The 18247-nt window shown below is 46.5% G+C and overlaps 1 protein-coding gene across 1 annotated transcript in view; it reads right to left on the bottom strand.

Annotated features, from left to right (window-relative positions):
• Positions 1-4374: 4374 nt before the first annotated feature.
• The window catches only part of MACO1 (macoilin 1), a 31292-nt gene continuing 17419 nt past the window's right edge, over positions 4375-18247 (bottom strand). The window contains exons 7-11 of the mRNA XM_065857344.2: positions 9608-9766; positions 9240-9422; positions 8424-8544; positions 7191-7365; positions 4375-5580 (exon numbers count right to left, since the gene is read on the bottom strand). Of these exons, the coding sequence (XP_065713416.1) occupies positions 5378-5580; positions 7191-7365; positions 8424-8544; positions 9240-9422; positions 9608-9766 (841 nt within the window). The 3' untranslated portion in view covers positions 4375-5377. The remainder of the gene's footprint in view (positions 5581-7190; positions 7366-8423; positions 8545-9239; positions 9423-9607; positions 9767-18247) is intronic.

Genomic DNA, 18247 nt, shown 5'->3' with positions numbered 1-18247 from the left:
TCAGTCTCCTCCTTGGTTTGTGACCGAGCACATCAGCCGCGTGTGTTCCAAAAGGAAATTGTTCACTATGCAGAGCGAGAAAAAGCCGCATTTCCCCAGCAAAACTTCGCTGCTCCTGGAGATGCTCCAGAAACGTAAAGAGAACGGGCTACGCTTCCTCTAACCGCCACTGGGATTTTATAGCCATCCCACCATTATCGTTCACACCAGCTACATTTTGATGGGAAATAATTTCTTGTTAATTACATAAGACACATAGTCTAAAGATTTTCATGGCAAGCAGTAAAACCCAGTGTTTTCCGAACCTGACAACACGCTGTAGAGCAGCGTAATTACCGCTCCGAGAGATTAGAGGTAAACGAGCCACTTACATCTGAACTTGATTGAAATGGATTCTCGCCCTTTTTTCCGCCTGTTCTCCTTTATTAGAAACGTTTGGTCAAAAGCTGGTGTATTATTTTAGCGCATCCATTAAGATACCCTGGCATCTCAGATTCCATTTTTACCATCTATTACGTATCATCTCAATTCTGACCCTGAGTTCCAAACTGCAATACAAGAAAAGCAAGGGGCCAGCAGTAAAGAATCACCCCCCACCGCACACTAACTGCTATCGGAGTATTCAATAAGCATTAAGTGTATGCCTAAAACTTTGAAATTAAAAAATATATATAAATAAAACAAGAAACCCAATAACTTACTGCTGCAGATGATGAAGTTGCTGCTCGGTCCCATTTACACCAACATGTTTGGGGGTGAAATGCGGAGTCCTCACTTTGGGTTCCACTCTTTCCCGTCTGAGATGCTAATCCTGGAACACTCATTCTCAAGAGCAGGTGATGCTGGTAAAGGAAAAGGGTTAAGCTGGTTTTATAGAGTGTTTTCTATCAAATGCTATTGGAACAGGCCTGGTTTTTATTGTCAAGTGCAAAAATAAATAAACCCACGTGTTGCACTCAAATGTCCCCAATAAGAGCATGTTGGGAGCAGCAGCTCCTGGTGGCAGCGCTGGAAACGCCAAAAGGCAAATCGCTTTTGGTCTAAAGAGCTGTCTCGGAGCCAGTGGCTCCAGTGTGCAAAACCAATTCTGACTGAACAATTGGGGAAGGGAAAGGAAAGACAAACTGCAAGTTCGTTCTGCTTAAAGGCTTCAGAGGGAATTGGCACCTGAAGGCAGCCAGGGTTCACCCGCTTCCCTGCGCTGACACCGGGATCCCCGGCATTTAATCCCTTGCTTCCCCATCACCGCAAAATAGGCTAAGAAATTGGGAGCTGGTTCATCTCAGCACTGTTGTAGAAGAGAGTCTATGGATAAAGGAGCTTTTTGTTAAATATTAAAATTACATACTGCTTTCACTCTGCTTAAAATTTTAGGCAGGATAAACGCCGAGGAGCTCAAAACCATCACACAGAAGCCATGTCCTTCCATTACCTTGTCACAGAATCACAGCGTCGACTGGGTTGGAAAAGCCCTCAGAGATCATCCAGTCCAACCCTTGGTCCAACTCCAGTCCGTTCACCAGATCATGGCACTCAGTGCCATGGCCAATCTCAGTTTACAAACCTCCAGGGCCGGTGAGTCCAGCACCTCCCTGGGCAGCCATTCCAATGCTGACCACTCTCTCTGCACAGAATTGCTTTCTCATCTCCAGCCTCAATTTCCCCTGGCAGAGTCGAAGCCCCTGCCCCCTTGTCCTATTGCTGACTGCCTGGGAGAAGAGCCCAATCCCCCCTGGCTAGAACTGCCCTTCAGGTCGTTCTAGAGAGTGCTGAGCTCACCTCTGAGCCTCCTCTTCTCCAGACTGAACAAGCCCAGCTCCCTCAGCCTCTCCCCATAGGGCTTGTGCTCAAGTCCCTTCCCCAGTCTTGTTGCTCTTCTCTGGACCCGCTCCAGCACTTCAATCTCTTTCCTGAGCTGAGGGGCCCAGAACTGAACACAACACTCCAGGTGTGGCCTCCCCAGTGCAGAGCACAGGGGAAGGATCACTGCCCTTGTCCTGCTGACCACGCTGGGTTGGATACAGGACAGTAACTTCCTAGACTTACGCTGGCTGGAAAACAGCTCTGGATACTCCAGTTTCCTTTGGCAGAGGTCTCCAGAGCACTTATTCCGCAGTAATATTTCAAAACAGACTGCAGGAAAAAACCAAAATATCCTCGGTGACCCTTCTTAGGCTCTTAAGCTCCCCATAAATTCATCTTGCAAGTACAATTTATGATGAGTCATTAAGATCTTTTCCATTTCAGACATTTAAATATTTAAAGATGCAGAGGTTTGAGTGCTTAAATCATCTCCTTCCACTCACGGTGCGCATAGCCGGGGCCAGTAAGTACCATCCCCTTCCTAAAGGAATGAGGAGGGAGCTGGAAAATGCAGCGTGCTCCGTTAAAATTGCAAACTTATCTATAATGTATTTGGATTGGGAAACGATCTGTGCGCGTGTGCCTGACTGACGGTGGTTTGAGGAGATGAAAAGAACCCCAATGTGTCCTGGGGGAGCGGGAGGTTCCGGCAGCACTTGCAGCAGAATCACACAATAACCCCACAATAACCCCACAGTAATCCCACAATAACCCCACAGTAATCCCACAATAACCCCACAGTAATCTCACAATAACCCCACAGTAATCCCACAATAACCCCACAGTAATCCCACAATAACCCCACAGTAATCCCACAATAACCCCACGATATTCCCACCAAGCTTGGGGCTGGAATTTCTTGGTACCTGGACAATTTTAAGCCTCCGAATGGTCTGGCTCAGCGTTACTTCTGGAGTAATGAGAATGGCTGGAAAGGAACAAAGGCGAAAATTACAGATGGACTTTTGCAATTCTCAATAAATTTACCTTTTTTTTTTTTGAGAGTCTACAGAGTAACTTGCAAAGTTTCTATATAGAAAAATACCTGTTCTTCCTTCTGTTTGATAGAAGTGAAGCTCTGTTGCAAAAGAGAAGACTTACCTGGAATAAGTGTGTTCTTTAAACGGAACATGCGCTTCATAGCAGGTCAGATAAAAAAGCAAAACAAAAATTCTGCAAGAAACGTTTATTCTTCGAAAACCCAACCAAAAAAAAATGCAGCCAAGACCAAGTATTGAATGAAAACTGTGCCCAAGGAGAGCAGTGTAGGGGAAAGGGAGCTGGGGGTCCTGGGGACAGCAGGGTGACCATGAGCCAGCACTGGGCCCTTGTGGCCAGGAAGGCCAATGGTACCTGGGGTGGGTTAGAAGGGGGTGGTCAGTAGGTCAGAGAGGTTCTCCTGCCCCTCTGCTCTGCCCTGGGGAGACCACACCTGGAATATTGTGTCCAGTTGTGGCCCCTCAGTTCCAGAAGGACAGGGAACTGCTGGAGAGAGTCCAGCGCAGCCACCAAGATGCTGAAGGGAGTGGAGCATCTCCCGTGTGAGGAAAGGCTGAGGGAGCTGGGGCTCTGGAGCTGGAGGAGAGGAGACTGAGGGGGGACTCATTCATGGGGATCAATATGGAAAGGGGCAGTGTCAGGAGGATGGAGCCAGGCTCTTCTGGGTGACAACCAGTGACAGGACAAGGGGCAATGGGTGCAAACTGGAACACAGGAGATCCCACTTAAATTTGAGAAGAAACTTGTTGGGGGTGAGGGTGTCAGAGCCTGGCCCAGGCTGCCCAGGGAGGTTGTGGAGTCTCCTTCTCTGCAGACATTCAAACCCGCCTGGACACCTTCCTGTGGAACCTCAGCTGGGTGTTCCTGCTCCATGGGGGGATTGCACTGGATGAGCTTTCCAGGGCCCTTCAACCCCTGACATTCTGGGATTCTGTGAAAACAGGGGAACCTCAACACAAAAGGGCAGTGACAGTATTTTGTGTTTTGCACAAAGATGGAAAACCTCTGACATCTCCGAGTGACACTTTCATGGTGACAATTACACCAGATGATGCGAAAACGCAAATGACAGCAACGCACACACCTGGTAAAAGCGAGAAGTTTCATCCCAAAAGAATATGTGTGATTCAAATGATGAAACTTTCATGCTTCTATTGATTTATGTGTCCTACTTGTTTTTTTTAATGAGGCACACATGCCAATTAATATGAAACTTAATATTTTCAGAAGAACTTTGTTCTTCCAGAGTCCAAAACCATAATGATAGGTTTATAATTCTGCTGGTTTCCAGTATTATTTTGCTTCACCCCCATAAAAAGTCTGAAACGCTTCAGAAGTTGCGAGTGCAAACACTTTCTACCAATGTATAACGTACATTTGAACATAAACCTTTGTGCAATTTTGGAGTTTGCCTTCAAACTCCTTGGGGCGACGGCTGAAGAATCTTCAGCTCCGCTTGTGACACACGAGGTGATGTTGAGGGTAAATCACACTCAAATAAAATAATAATAATAAAAGAAAAACAACCCAGAACTGCAGCTTTTATTAGCCAGCTTTACAGTCTCTTGTATACAGTACATTGCACAGTTCCGCCTTCACAATAACGCTTCCTGCGGGAATATTGTGCCTTCCACGATGCAGTATAATCAAGGCAAGTTACAGAACACTGCGGAGTTTCTATCGAAATAAACAGAAGATGTAACCCTGGTTTATAATGAACATCCAAATTACCATGTACAATTTGCAGTAGACTCTGTAATGAGCTTGATATAGAAGCTAGATGACAGTGAAGGGGGAAAAAATAGTTTAAACTATCAAGTTTCCTCTTGAAATTGTCTTTTCCCAAGGCACTGTGAACGAGACTGTCAGCAATTCTCAAGGACTAAAACACCAATGGGAATATAAATATTTCACACAACAACCACCGTCACATCATCAGCTATCGGCTTATTTTGTCCCTTCAACGACGCCCCTGAAATTTGTTTGGTCCTTTGAGGGGTGATCAAATTATTTCCTGCGACATCACATATTTGTATTGAATACATCTATAAATCAAAGCTTTGTTGGATTATTTAACCCTTTCGCTGTAAAAACTCAAGGTGGTTTTTTTTCCTCACCGTTTCTCAAGGAATCTGTAAATTCAACTTGATTATTAAAATAAGAAAACAAAGGAAAGAAAGGGTTCAAAATCAAGCAAAGCCCTGTGTTTTTCAAGAGGAAACCATGCAAGAGTACATAAAAAGGCAAAATTGGCTACTTGAAAACCAAGAATTGTTTTGAATGCGTTGGCCAAGGAAAATAAATCGCAAAGTTCTGTGAGGTTTTCTCTAAAAATTTACAAGAAAAACCGATGGGCAGTTCTAGTCAATCCAGATGTTCTTTTTTGATCCTGTTTTAAATGACAACGAGGACGGTCTCACACGATACGACTTCATCTCGACTGCAAGAGACACTCTGGTGCGGCGCCTTCGGCAGGACAACATTACTGGGCAAAAAGAGAAGAGAACCTTGGCATTCATTTCTTCAAGGGCTGATAAACGGAGGCGTTGGGATCGAGTCCGGAAGGGCTGGTCTCCACAAATTTGGAAGAGTAATGTGGGGAAACGGGACTCAGAGTGCTGGTGGCCGCAGTGTACGTGATGCTGGGCATGACTGCCATGACTTCTGCAATCTTCTGTTTTAGGTCCTTGATTTCCTGATCTTTCTGAATGATTTGCCCTGGAAACAGCAAAGGACAGCGCTCAGAACAAAGATTGCAAGCAAAACAGCCCGAGACAGCACCAGTAAGAACACAGCTCACAGAATCCCCGAATGTCAGGGGTTGAAGGGCCCTGTAAAGCTCATCCAGTGCAATCCCCCCATGGAGCAGGAACACCCAGCTGAGGTTCCACAGGAAGGGGTCCAGGCGGGTTTGAATGTCTGCAGAGAAGGAGACTCCACAACCTCCCTGGGCAGCCTGGGCCAGGCTCTGACACCCTCACCCCAAACAAGTTTCTTCTCATCTTTCAGTGGAACCTCCTGTGTTCCAGTTTGTACCCATTGCCCCTTGTCCTGTCACTGGTTGTCACCCAGAAGAGCCTGGCTCCATCCTCCTGACACTGCCCCTTTCCATATTGATCCCCAGGAATGAGTCCCCCCTCAGTCTCCTCTTCTCCAGCTCCAGAGCCCCAGCTCCCTCAGCCTTTCCTCACCCGGGAGATGCTCCACTCCCTTCAGCATCTTGGTGGCTGCGCTGGACTCTCTCCAGCAGTTCCCTGTCCTTCTGGAACTGAGGGGCCACAACTGGACACAATATTCCAGGTGTGGTCTCCCCAGGGCAGAGCAGAGGGGCAGGAGAACCTCTCTGACCTACTGACCACCCCCTTCTAACCCACCCCAGGTACCATTGGCTTCCTGGCCACAAGGGCCCAGTGCTGGCTCATGGTCACCCTGCTGTCCCCAGGACCCCCAGGTCCCTTTCCCCTACACTGCTCTCTAATAGCTCATTCCCCAACTTACACTGGAACCTGGGGTTGTTCCTGCCCAGATTCAAGACTCTACACTTGCCCTTGTTCTACTTTATTCAATTTCTCCCTGCCCAGCTCTCCAGCCTGTCCAGGTCTCTGATGGCAGCACAGCTTCCAGTGTCACCACTCCTCCCAGCTTGGTGTCACCAGCAAACTTGCTGACAGTCACTCTATTCCCTCGTCCAAATCATTGATGAATATATTGAATAATCCCGGCCCCAGCAGTGACCCCCGAGGCTCTGCACTGGATCCAGGCCTCAACTGGACTCCTCCCATTGACCACGACTCTCTGGCACAGCTGAACAAAGGACAGACTGGGCAGGGTTTATATTGGTTTCATGCTCCCTCTGGTGGCTGCAGCACCAGTAGCCACGCTTACCAGCGTCACGTTTACAACAGGTTGGGTTATTATTTTCCCCCACGTTTAGGTTGTACTTACTTCAGGAGCACCAAAATATTATTAGGGTTCAAGGACAGGGGTTTAATAGATGGCAAATGTTATTTTATCTTCTAGCTGTTTAAAAGAAGTTCTCCAGCTTTAAGGTAATGGTTTACAGAAATATAGAAAAACATCATAAATTAATTTAAATGCCTATGTTGACATTTGTTGCCTTCAGTTCAACAGCTTGGGGGAATCGGGTCAGCTGAGGAGCCGGACTCTGAGGTTCACTCACAAAGCTGGAAAAGCCAAAAACGCACTAAAAGCTGAAACGCTGAGTGGGCGCCACAGCCCACCCCTCATTATAACACCAGGACATCCTTTCTGCCATATTTTCACAATTTCAGTCAGCGCTATGCGTCGAATTAACCCCCCCGCGTTACCTTGGGCAATCTCAAGCTGCCGTTTTGCGTCTCCCAAGGCGGAGAACAGATCCAGCTTGATCCTGGTCTCTGCGCTCAGGCTGTTCTCTAAGTGCTGGGTTTTATCCTGCATGGCTGACAGTGCTGACATCAACACCTCCGTATCCTTCTCGTTCTCCTTGTACTTCCGCAGCTCCTGCAGGAGTGATTAGGACAAATGTTTTATTCTCATTGACTTTATATGCGAGATACACGGCAAAGCCTTTCCCTTCCCCACAGCACACCGCCGAGCCTGGAATTAATACTGGAAAATTAAAATGACGGTTAATTAAGGACACTGTAATACTACCTCCAGTAATTATACAAGACCATCATACAAGTGATTAAAGCCATATTGTACAATACATAATTACAGCGCGGTGAGCAAGTCCCATTTACTCTGCTCCTCGCCCTCTCCCATCCATATTGAGCCCCCCCACCCTCCTTTATCTTGGAATATTTCCCACATTGAACCTAAACATGCTGTAAAGCCAGAAATTTGGAAAACAGAAAAGGGGGAGCAAGTACTCTGTGCATAAGAGACAGTCGCCTTGTGGCTGGGAACTATGCATTAACATTTCAGCTAATAAATAAAAATACTATTAAAAAACCCTATAATTTTAAATGTAGTGACAATAATACAGCAGGGGGAATATTAATGCCCATACAAAAAGCTTCTCTAACGGTTTGAAGATGATAATAAAATTCTAAAAGCTTGATTGTAGTTGGTTTTAACACACGCTCGTGTTCTTAACGGGAAAATGACACTTGTTGTCGAGGGCTCGGTAAAGCCAGGAACAACAAGACCGCGTGTGTTATTCGAAAACAAGTTCACAATAGCACCAGGTGGGTTTTGAAGAGTCTATTAAAAAAACCTCAAGACATTAAAAACACATTAATGCAAACTGTCAGTTGACAGTCCAAGCACATCTTTAGGAGCAGACATTTTAAAGGAATAAGGTCAACTCGGACTCGCACATCACAGCGCTTAAACTAACACGCCAGACGCCGTGTCTGCTACAAGTCTACCGCAATGGTGTGGAGCTGAGCCTATTAACCCTCCTCATCCCCAGTCCTTACAAAGCCCGACGCAAGACAGACATCTGAGCGTAATTCCTGAAGGTGTTGATTGCCTCGTATGTAGATCCGCCAGCTTCAGAGGGCTGAACGCGCTCATTGGGACGCTGATCTAAGGCCCTGGTACCTTCTCCTTACCTGAACTTTCATTTCTAGTTCTCGTATCTGATCTTCTTTCAGCTTGATGTCAATTGTTAGCTTCTTGCACTCTGTCTCCAGCTCTCGGATACGATTTCGTAAAGTTTCGGTACATTCTCCTCTGCATAAAGAAAAAGAAGATGAAATAAGAATGAGGTTGTCATTCCTGGCCTGTTTAACACGTGAAAACTAATACAAATATCGAAGGATAAAAGGAGGAAGCTAACTTTGTTCTTTTCAGCAAGAGAATTTCCCTTATGGCAACATTATGTCTCAAGTATTAGGAAATGTGGAATAGTTATGAAATATGGAGAACACAAAAGCAGAAAGAATTCTTTCTAGCCATTAGGAGTGCTGCAGATTGAAGTCACCCGCGTTGGTGCCACGCTTTCATCTTGGAGAACTCCCATCTCTACACGTGTTAGTGCTGAGACAGCCCTGTGGGGACCCAGTGACCACTGCCCGGAGCAGAGAACGCTCCAGACGTGAGATAATGACAATTTTGGCCAACGTTGCTGCATGAATCCCTATCCACAGTCCCCACGGGCAAAGGGACGTTCCTTTGACAGCAGACTGACCCACACAGGGCACAAGGTCTCTGTCAGGGCAATCGAGGTACAGCAGATTATTTAGAGCACGTTCATCTTTCCATCCTGTAAATGTCATTTGTATCAGTACTGAGGTGCAGCTGCATGGAAGATGTCCCACTCCTCCCACCACCTTCACACAAATAAAGCATCCCCCTGCAAAGACATTTCAGCAGCACCAGCTCCGTTTCGGGAATTTCCTGGAGCCGCTTCAGAGGGAACAAAGTACCTTGTAGCAGCAGCAAATGCCACAGCACGTGCGGCAGTTGCTTCTTCCAACTTCTTCCTTTTCTTTTCCTCCATTAATTGCTTTTCTACAAAGGCTCGTGCCTCCTGCTCTGCCTTTAGCTTCTTCTCCAACTGGCTGATCATTTGTTTGTCTTTTTGCTTCATTTGTACAGCGTTGTGTAATCTGGAAGGCAACAGGTACGGGATTCAACGAGGGATTTGATTGACTCAAAATAAATGGCTGTTAGCGCTCCCAAGCGAGCCTTGCTGGATTCGCGGACAAGTGCCTCAAATTTTGTAGTCTTAAAGTAACGCTTTTTCTTCCCCAGATTATCGGCAATGAATTGTCAGAGCTGTAGGAACACCTACTTGTTCTGGAGCAGTTCGTTTTCTTGGCGGAGCTGCCCGATCTCGGATCGAATTCCCCGCTCTGTGTTGGTCAGCGAGCTGATCTGACTCCGCAGCTCCTGTTCGATCTGCCTGCTCGCTTGCAGGTCGGCCTTTAACTTTTTAATGTCTTGTTCCAACCTAAGAAAAGACAAATGGAAAAGACTGTTTCAACTCTGTTGCCCCAAAGGTTCAAGCGCATCACATCAAAATAAGCAGAGGAAACATTGCACCATCTGCCACCCCCAAACCCTTCATACTTAGCACAGAATCACAGAATGGACTGGGTTGGAAAAGCCCTCAGAGATCATCCAGTCCAACCCTTGGTCCAACTCCAGTCCGTTCACCAGATCATGGCACTCAGTGCCATGGCCAATCTCAGTTTAAAAACCTCCAGGGCCGGTGAGTCCAGCACCTCCCTGGGCAGCCATTCCAATGCTGACCACTCTCTCTGCACAGAATTGCTTTCTCATCTCCAGCCTCAATTTCCCCTGGCAGAGCTGAAGCCCCTGCCCCCTTGTCCTATTGCTGACTGCCTGGGAGAAGAGCCCAATCCCCCCTGGCTAGAACTGCCCTTCAGGTCGTTCTAGAGAGTGCTGAGCTCACCTCTAAGCCTCCTCTTCTCCAGACTGAACAAGCCCAGCTCCCTCAGCCTCTCCCCATAGGGCTTGTGTTCAAGTCCCTTCCCCAGCCTTGCTGCTCTTCTCTGGACCCGCTCCAGCCCTTCAATCTCTTTCCTGAGCTGAGGGGCCCAGAACTGAACACAACACTCCAGGTGTGGCCTCCCCAGTGCAGAGCACAGGGGAAGGATCACTGCCCTTGTCCTGCTGACCACACTGGTTTGGGTACAGGACAGGACACCACTGGCCTTCTTGGCCACCTGGGCACACTGTTGGCTCATGTTGAGCCTCCTTCTCCATGAGTCCCCCCACGTCCCTTTCTGCCTGACTGCTCTCCAGCCACTCTGTGCCAGCCTGGAGCGCTGCAGGGGTTGTTGTGGCCAAAGTGCAGGACCCAGCACTTGGCCTTGTTGAACTTCATCCCATTGGAACCAGCCCATTTGTCCAGTCTATCCAGATCCCTCTGCAGAGCCCTCCTGCCTTCCAGTGGGTCCACACTCCCTCCCAACTTGGTGTCATCAGCAAATTTGCTGATGATGGTCTCAATCCCCTCATCTAAGTCATCAGTAAAGATGTTAAACGGGACTGGACCCAACGCTGACCCTGGGGACACCACTGGTGACTGCTCAGCTGGATGCAGTCCCGTTCACCAGCACTCTCTGGGCCTGGCCCTCCAGCCAGTTCTTGACCCACTTGTCCAAGCCATGGGCTCCCAGCTTTTGCAGGAGTATATTATGGGAGACAGTGTCAAAGGCTTTGCTGAAGTCCAGATAGACCACATCTACAGCTTTCCCCTCATCCACCGGGTGGGTCAATGGATCATAAAAGGAGATCAGGTTGGTCAGACAGGACCTGCCCCTCCTAAACCCACAGGGGCTGGGTCTGATCCCTTGTCCATCCTGAAGGAATCTCAAAAGCTACGACTATCCTTGCTAAATAATAATGTTTAATACAGCCATACATATCTAGCTCTATGTATAGCTACACACGCTTAACAACCTCCCACCGGAATTCATTTTCCTCCATGCACTGCAGAGTTGTAAACCAAATCCTATGGGATTGCATTTTGCCTTTAAGTCTGCAAAATTGTCAACAAGAACAGTTGCATATATGACCAAATGTCACTTTTCGCAACAAATTACAAGCTCCATTTGTTCGTATAGCCGAGCCGCGGAGCACACTGCTGAATTCTCACCTAAAAGTACTTTTTCTTGAAGTACATGATGTGCATGTTGAATAAAGATTATGTGTTAAGTCATCCACAGTTCAGGAGTCAGTAAACTCGGTTTTAATTGCTCCTGAACACAGACCATCTGCTATACACTTAACTGTAGCTTTACAAAGTTCTTGACAACTCGTGCAAGCTTCTAATTGAAATATTTTCAAGCAAAACGGGTGAAAGAAAACACATCTAAAGAGGGGCACACTGCTCACCTTATTTCAAAATGTGGGGAAAGAATTAAGATTGATTCTTAGAAGAAAAACACATTCCAGGGGAACAATCCACTGTTTTTACAGGCACTGTGGCACTTATTTAATGCAAATACATCTCTCGTCATTCACACATAACCCCCATTTGCTCTATCCATTATTGTTTCTAAGTATTCATAAAGGAGATAAAGAGGTGTTTATTTCCTACAGTTCCGTACAGAATCAGCGGTAGGTGAACCTGAAGACTTAGGGAAAATAGTCACAGAAGCCCAAAGTCGCAGCCTTTTCCTCATAATGAAAACACTTTAGTGCAGGAAAACCTCAAATGCCAGTGAGAGCTGGAATGATATGAGGGATGAGAACACCCCGCGTGAATGAATCAAGAGGTTAAATGTGGACTCAAGCGTGTGGAAATCCATAACATTCCATCTATAATAGGCTAAAACGGCACCAGAGACGTCTGCTGGGCAGATCAATTCCTTTCGATACAGTCTAAATTGTGCTCAAACGTATCTTTAAAGAGAAACAAGAAATACACTTAGCACTATTATTATTTCCCTTCTAAGCGAATGCACATTTTACAGTGAAGACCATAAATCATTTCAAGCCTTGGACTCTGTTGTAGGAGGAAAAGGATTTGCAAACCTGACCAAATATCCATTCAACCATAGCACAAAACCCCATGGGCAGATGTTATTCCGGGTGTATTTTCCCCGTGTTCAGTACATTGAGTGATGGAGCTGGAGAGTTGTTGGGTGATGAGACAATGATCCAATTTCACCTTCCAATACACAGTTAATAAGCATTTTAGAAACAGCAAACTTTGAACTGAAGAGAGTAAGGCACTGTAGGAAGCACTAACAGCCTGTTCATGCCAACAGCTCGCTGGTTTTAATAGAGGTTTCCATAAATAGCTGAAAAAGTGGCTGGGAGGACAACGTAAAGGAACGTACATAAAATCATACACGCTTTACATTGACAAATACCCATAAATAATTTCAACGTAGAGTCTACAATCAAGTGATAAGTGTGAAAATAAGACAGTTAGAGGGAAAAGGCTGTGTCAAATTTGCTCAAATAACATATCCCAGGATTTATATTGTGTATTTAGTACTCCCAGAAAAGAAGCCCTGACCAGGTAAAGCCCAACTGAACCCGAGCTGCTGGCACAGGACAAGCCCAGTTTGCATTCTTGGCAATAGGGCATTGACTTGAATTCAACCTCCTTGAGCCATCTGGTTCATGGTTCTCCTGCCGGGTCCACGGGCTCCAACCCCGCGGGAAAACTGAATCGCGAACCCACTTGCTAAAATGAAACCTCATAATCGAGGAAAACCAATATAATGTCATAAAAGAAGCGTCGCTGCGATGAGCACAGATAGCACGGGGCGCTCTCCCTCCTCAACAGTCCCCACTTCTATTACAGTGACAAATGACCCAATAAGCCAGCACTTCTTTTTTTTGCACTATTGTTATTCTTTCTACCGTTTCATTTCCTGCTTAAGTCTCTTATTTCCAGGCTTATTGGAAAAAGTTATTTACAAGAGACGAAGAAAACTGGAGTTCTAGAAGATGCTTTTCGCTATTGCTGCACAACCTACGAATCGTTCTGCCACACAACTGTTTTTAAAATGAGGATTTAGTTGCAGATTATTACATTGTGCTGTTATACAACCAAGGCCAATCTCTTTCTGTCATTACTTCTAACGCAGATTTACCCATTTGCTTTTCTCAGCACGACAACGTATCATTCCTGACCTCGCTGATGAAGAGAATTAATCACTAATCACCTCCGAGACGGAGTATTTTTCCAAATGCTTCAGGGAAGATTGATGGATCAACTTAAAACCAACTCACTTCAGCTTAATCCTCCTAAGTATCGATAACGGGTGAAAAATTCATCCTTGTTGCTCGGTTTCCTCGGTGAACGCAATTTCACGATCGCCTCGCAATTATGCACAAATTAAACACAATTGATAGAAAAATTAAAGGTTTCAAGGCCCCAGAAGGCACTCGGATGCTTTTCTGAGACCCATTTTTTCCCTTTGTTCTGTTCTGGCCCAATCTATTGCCACGAGCATCCCCACAGTGAACCCATTTCTGTAAAGCAGCCAAAGCGGCATCGACGTTCTGCTGGAACTAATACGCTGTTATGAGCAGCTCCTCAGAGCATTTTTCATTACCAAAAGGACAGTAATCCAGAGAGAAAGCCGAGTTACTTTTTCTTCTCCTGCACAGAATTGATCTAAGGAGACGGCGTTTCAAAGGTTGTTCTGCTCCTGAACAGGCCAAGCACTATGTTGATAGAGGACAAGCTGCTGGAAGGGTCCTATCCCAGCCTTCTGATCTGATCTGATCTACTCTATCCTACCCTACCCTATCCTATCCTACCCTACCCTAACCCAACCTATCCTATCCTACCCTACCCTAAACTAAGCCACCGTACCCTATCCTAACCTACCCTAAACTAAGCCACCATACCCTATCCTAACCTACCCTACCCTATCCTAACCTACCCTACCCTATCCTATACTAACCTACCCTACCCTATCCTATACTAACCTAACCTACCCTACCCTATCCTAACCTACCCTACCCTACCTTACCCTATCCTAACCTACCCTACCTTATCCTATCCTACTCTATCCTAACCTACCCTACCCTAACCTACCCTATCCTACCCTACCCTACCCTATCCTACCCTAAACTAAGCCACCATACCCTATCCTAACCTACCCTACCCTATCCTATACTAACCTAACCTACCCTACCCTATCCTATACTAACCTAACCTACCCTACCCTATCCTAACCTACTCTACCCTACCCTATCCTAACCTACCCTACCCTACCCTATCCTAACCTACCCTACCTTATCCTATCCTACTCTACCCTACCTTACCCTATCCTAACCTACCCTACCCTATCCTAATCTACCCTACCCTATCCTAATCTACCCTACCCTAACCTACCCTATCCTAACCTACCCTACCCTAACCTACCCTACCCTATCCTAACCTAACCTACCCTACCCTATCCTATCCCAACCTACCTTATTCTAGTTTTCCTTCATTTCCATCACATTGGATGAAACACAGACCATCTCAGCTGACAGCAGAACCTTCTGGCACAGTGATGCCATCCAGGCAGGGGGGATCAGGAAAAAACAGCCAGTGCTCTTAGGATATCAACGGTACCACAGAAAACGTACAATAATTAGCACCAAATGCACAGAAATTTACATTAAAACCTTCAAGCCTGGCTCTGCAGGTACCGTCAAATCTTAGGAAAGCCAAATAAGATGTGTTAGATCAGCTCTTGCTTCACAAGTGTTTTGCTTAGTCCAATTGCCAGAAGATGTCATCGTTATCTCTGAGAATAATTAGTACATAAGACAGCTTGTTTCAACACCTCACATGGCAAAGGCAAGACCTCTCTGGGTACAAACAGCTTTGCCAAGCTGCACTGCCAGCTTTTCTGCATGGTTTTTTCGTGAGGGTTCAAATAGCTAGAGGCAGGACATGATTATTACCATGTCATCTGCAATTAAAAAAAAAAGCCCGCAGCAATTAGAGCTTGGACTCGTTCCACACATTGAGCCCCCAAAACATGAACAGAACGAGCTGCACCTCAGAAGTCACAGGGAAACGGTAGCGAGAAGTCAACTTGTTCTGTACCCACTGATGACAATTTCTGTTGTAGGAGGAAAAAAGCCCCGAAGACAGAGATTTTCTCGGCAGGGACGGAGCCCCTGGAATCCCTGTTGAGGTGACAATAACAAATATTCACGGACATCCCCAGGGATGGGGATCGGTAAACTAAACACACGTGCACAAACCATTTTACCAAAGATTCAAACCTGCCGTTTCAAATAAGAATCATATTGCATATATAAGACATAAACTTAATGAGCAGTAGACTTTCAGATGGAAATGTCACATCAAGTATTGAAGAGAAAAAGTTAACAAGCTCACAAGGCTGTCTTGTTCTCAAAAAACCTCAATTTTCCTGTCTCAAACAACCCCTGTTAATCCTGAGTCCCAGGCAGTCATAAGGCATAGTTTACATTTAATACTGGTTAGTCAGCTCGGGGAAATCAGTTGTGAGCACAAAAGGAGAGCAGCTTGGCTCTGCCATCCTGCTGGGAGGCTGCTGGACAGGACCTTAGGAAAAGCGTCTTTATTTGGAAGCAGATCTGATCTGAGAGGCGGACACGAAGGCAGGATTTCAGGGAGCCCTTTTCAGCACCGATGCAGACTCCAGGTTTACCAGCAGGAACGAGTAAGAGCGCTGGAAGTGGAAAAGATGACGAACAAACGCCTCGCGCTCCAGGGACAGGATAACTGACAAGGTAAAACAATAAACAGGAATTTTTGAATTTAAGTGCATTCCACCCTAAGCAATTTGTCAGGTAAGTTTATGCTTCTCTTGGCGTGGGAGTTACATACTCGAGCTGCACTGAAACACGATTTCATGAATGATTTCAGTCATCTACAGCTGTGAGGAACCGTAAGCAACAACACACAGGCCGTTGGTGTTTTAAGTGCTCCTGGCTCGTCTGCACTGGGAAATCAGTGCTCAATAAGCAGCAATGTGGATTTGTAGCGCAACAAGCACATCACACCCCCGCATCGCATCGAAACGCTCGACAAACAAAAGACTGAAATAGCTTAATTCACTTTGAGGGCAGAGCAAACCTGCATCGCACAAAGGCACTGTCAGAGCACGGGAATCGTGTGCTCGGCCCTACCAGTGAATGAGTGGAGCTGGAGCTCTGTACGGGCACAGTCTGGTTTATCATACACTCACTTTGGCATTAGAAAACCCGCTTTGGGCAATTCCAATGACCACCCGGTTTCAGCATAGAAAAATTGCAATGTGGAATTTACAACTTAAAACATACAAGGTTTAAATCTCATTCCTTGTCATAGCTACATGGGACAAAATTCCTGGGCAGATCATTCTATAAAGCTCTTCCCTTCTCTTTTCTCAAAACTTATGAATGATACTTTGAGCATCAGCAAAGCTTAACTGCCCTGTTCTCTTCTTCAGCGAACTAAGCCACATAACAAGTAAAGTTTGATGAAGACAAAGGCATCTGCATCCCATTACAGAATCACAGAATCCCAGAGTGTCAGGGGTTGAAGGGCCCTGGAAAGCTCATCCAGTGCAATCCCCCCATGGAGCAGGAACACCCAGCTGAGGTTCCACAGGAAGGGGTCCAGGCGGGTTTGAATGTCTGCAGAGAAGGAGACTCCACAACCTCCCTGGGCAGCCTGGGCCAGGCTCTGCCACCCTCACCCCCAACAAGTTTCTTCTCATCTTTCAGTGGAACCTCCTGTGTTCCAGTTTGCACCCATTGCCCCTTGTCCTGTCACTGGTTGTCACCCAGAAGAGCCTGGCTCCATCCTCCTGACACTGCCCCTTTCCATATTGATCCCCAGGAATGAGTCCCCCCTCAGTCTCCTCTTCTCCAGCTCCAGAGCCCCAGCTCCCTCAGCCTTTCCTCACACGGGAGATGTCCAGATTGCCTCACTGCTCCCTAACCCAGTCCTCATCAACCCAGGCAAACTCCTCCATTGTCCTGCCTTCCTCTGGGGCCTCAGCGGTACGGGGCTCCTCAGGACAGCCCCCAGCAGAGTAGACTCAGTAACTCTGCCTTCTCTGTATCTTCTGTCACCACGGCAGCCACCTCATTCATCAGTGGGCCTACATTGCCTCCGCTGTTAGTTTTACCTGCCACGTATTGGAAAAAGCTCTTCCCGTTGTCCTTGACCCTTCTCGCCAGGTTGAATTCTAAGGAGGCCTTAGCTTTCCTAGTTGCCTCCCTACATCCTCTCACAACAGCTTTATATTCTCCCCAAGTGGCCAGCCCCTCCTTCCATGGTCTATAACCTCTCCTCTTCCACTTGAACATACCCAGCAGTTCCCTGTTTAACCACGCAGGTCTCCTGGCTCCCTTCCTTGACTTCCTACGTGTCGGGATTAATCTTGGCTGAATGCAATTCACAGACTAGTTTGATTATCTGGTTTCTTACTTGCTTCATACAAGCTCTCTACAGACATTAGGCATCAATTAGTCTGGATATTTAATTGGCAGAGGAGAAAATAATATTTTCATGGAAATCACTGTGTTCACACAGCACAGATCCCCGGGGACAGACCGGAATCAAAGTCCAATTAGCGAAGGCACCTGAGCGTTCAGCACATGGGGAAAGGAAAGAGAGGCGGGGGCCAGGAATGGCAGGAAAGCGCGACATTGCGCAACCTTTTTGTTCTAGAGGTATCTCCATCCCCAGTGGAACAGTTGTGCGCTATCTCCTTCTTATATTAATATTTGTTTCGATAACATCTGACAGCACCGTACGTCTCCGGGTTTATACTCTGTAAGTACTCCTAAACACACCTTTACTTCAACTTCAGATAAGTGTATGTAAAGATGTGACCTTCTCAATCTTTACGAGACAGCTAAATTAACCCCCTGTGACCTGTATTTAAACCAACAAGGTACGCAGGTGGGAATCTGAACCTGTCACTTCAGGGAGTTACATCACGGTCACTGCTGCCTCGCA

This window comes from Patagioenas fasciata, chromosome 25 (genome assembly GCF_037038585.1).
Source record: "Patagioenas fasciata isolate bPatFas1 chromosome 25, bPatFas1.hap1, whole genome shotgun sequence".
Lineage (NCBI taxonomy): Eukaryota > Metazoa > Chordata > Aves > Columbiformes > Columbidae > Patagioenas > Patagioenas fasciata.
Note: the sequence above shows the minus strand (reverse complement) of the source record. Positions and strands in the feature narration are given on the sequence as shown.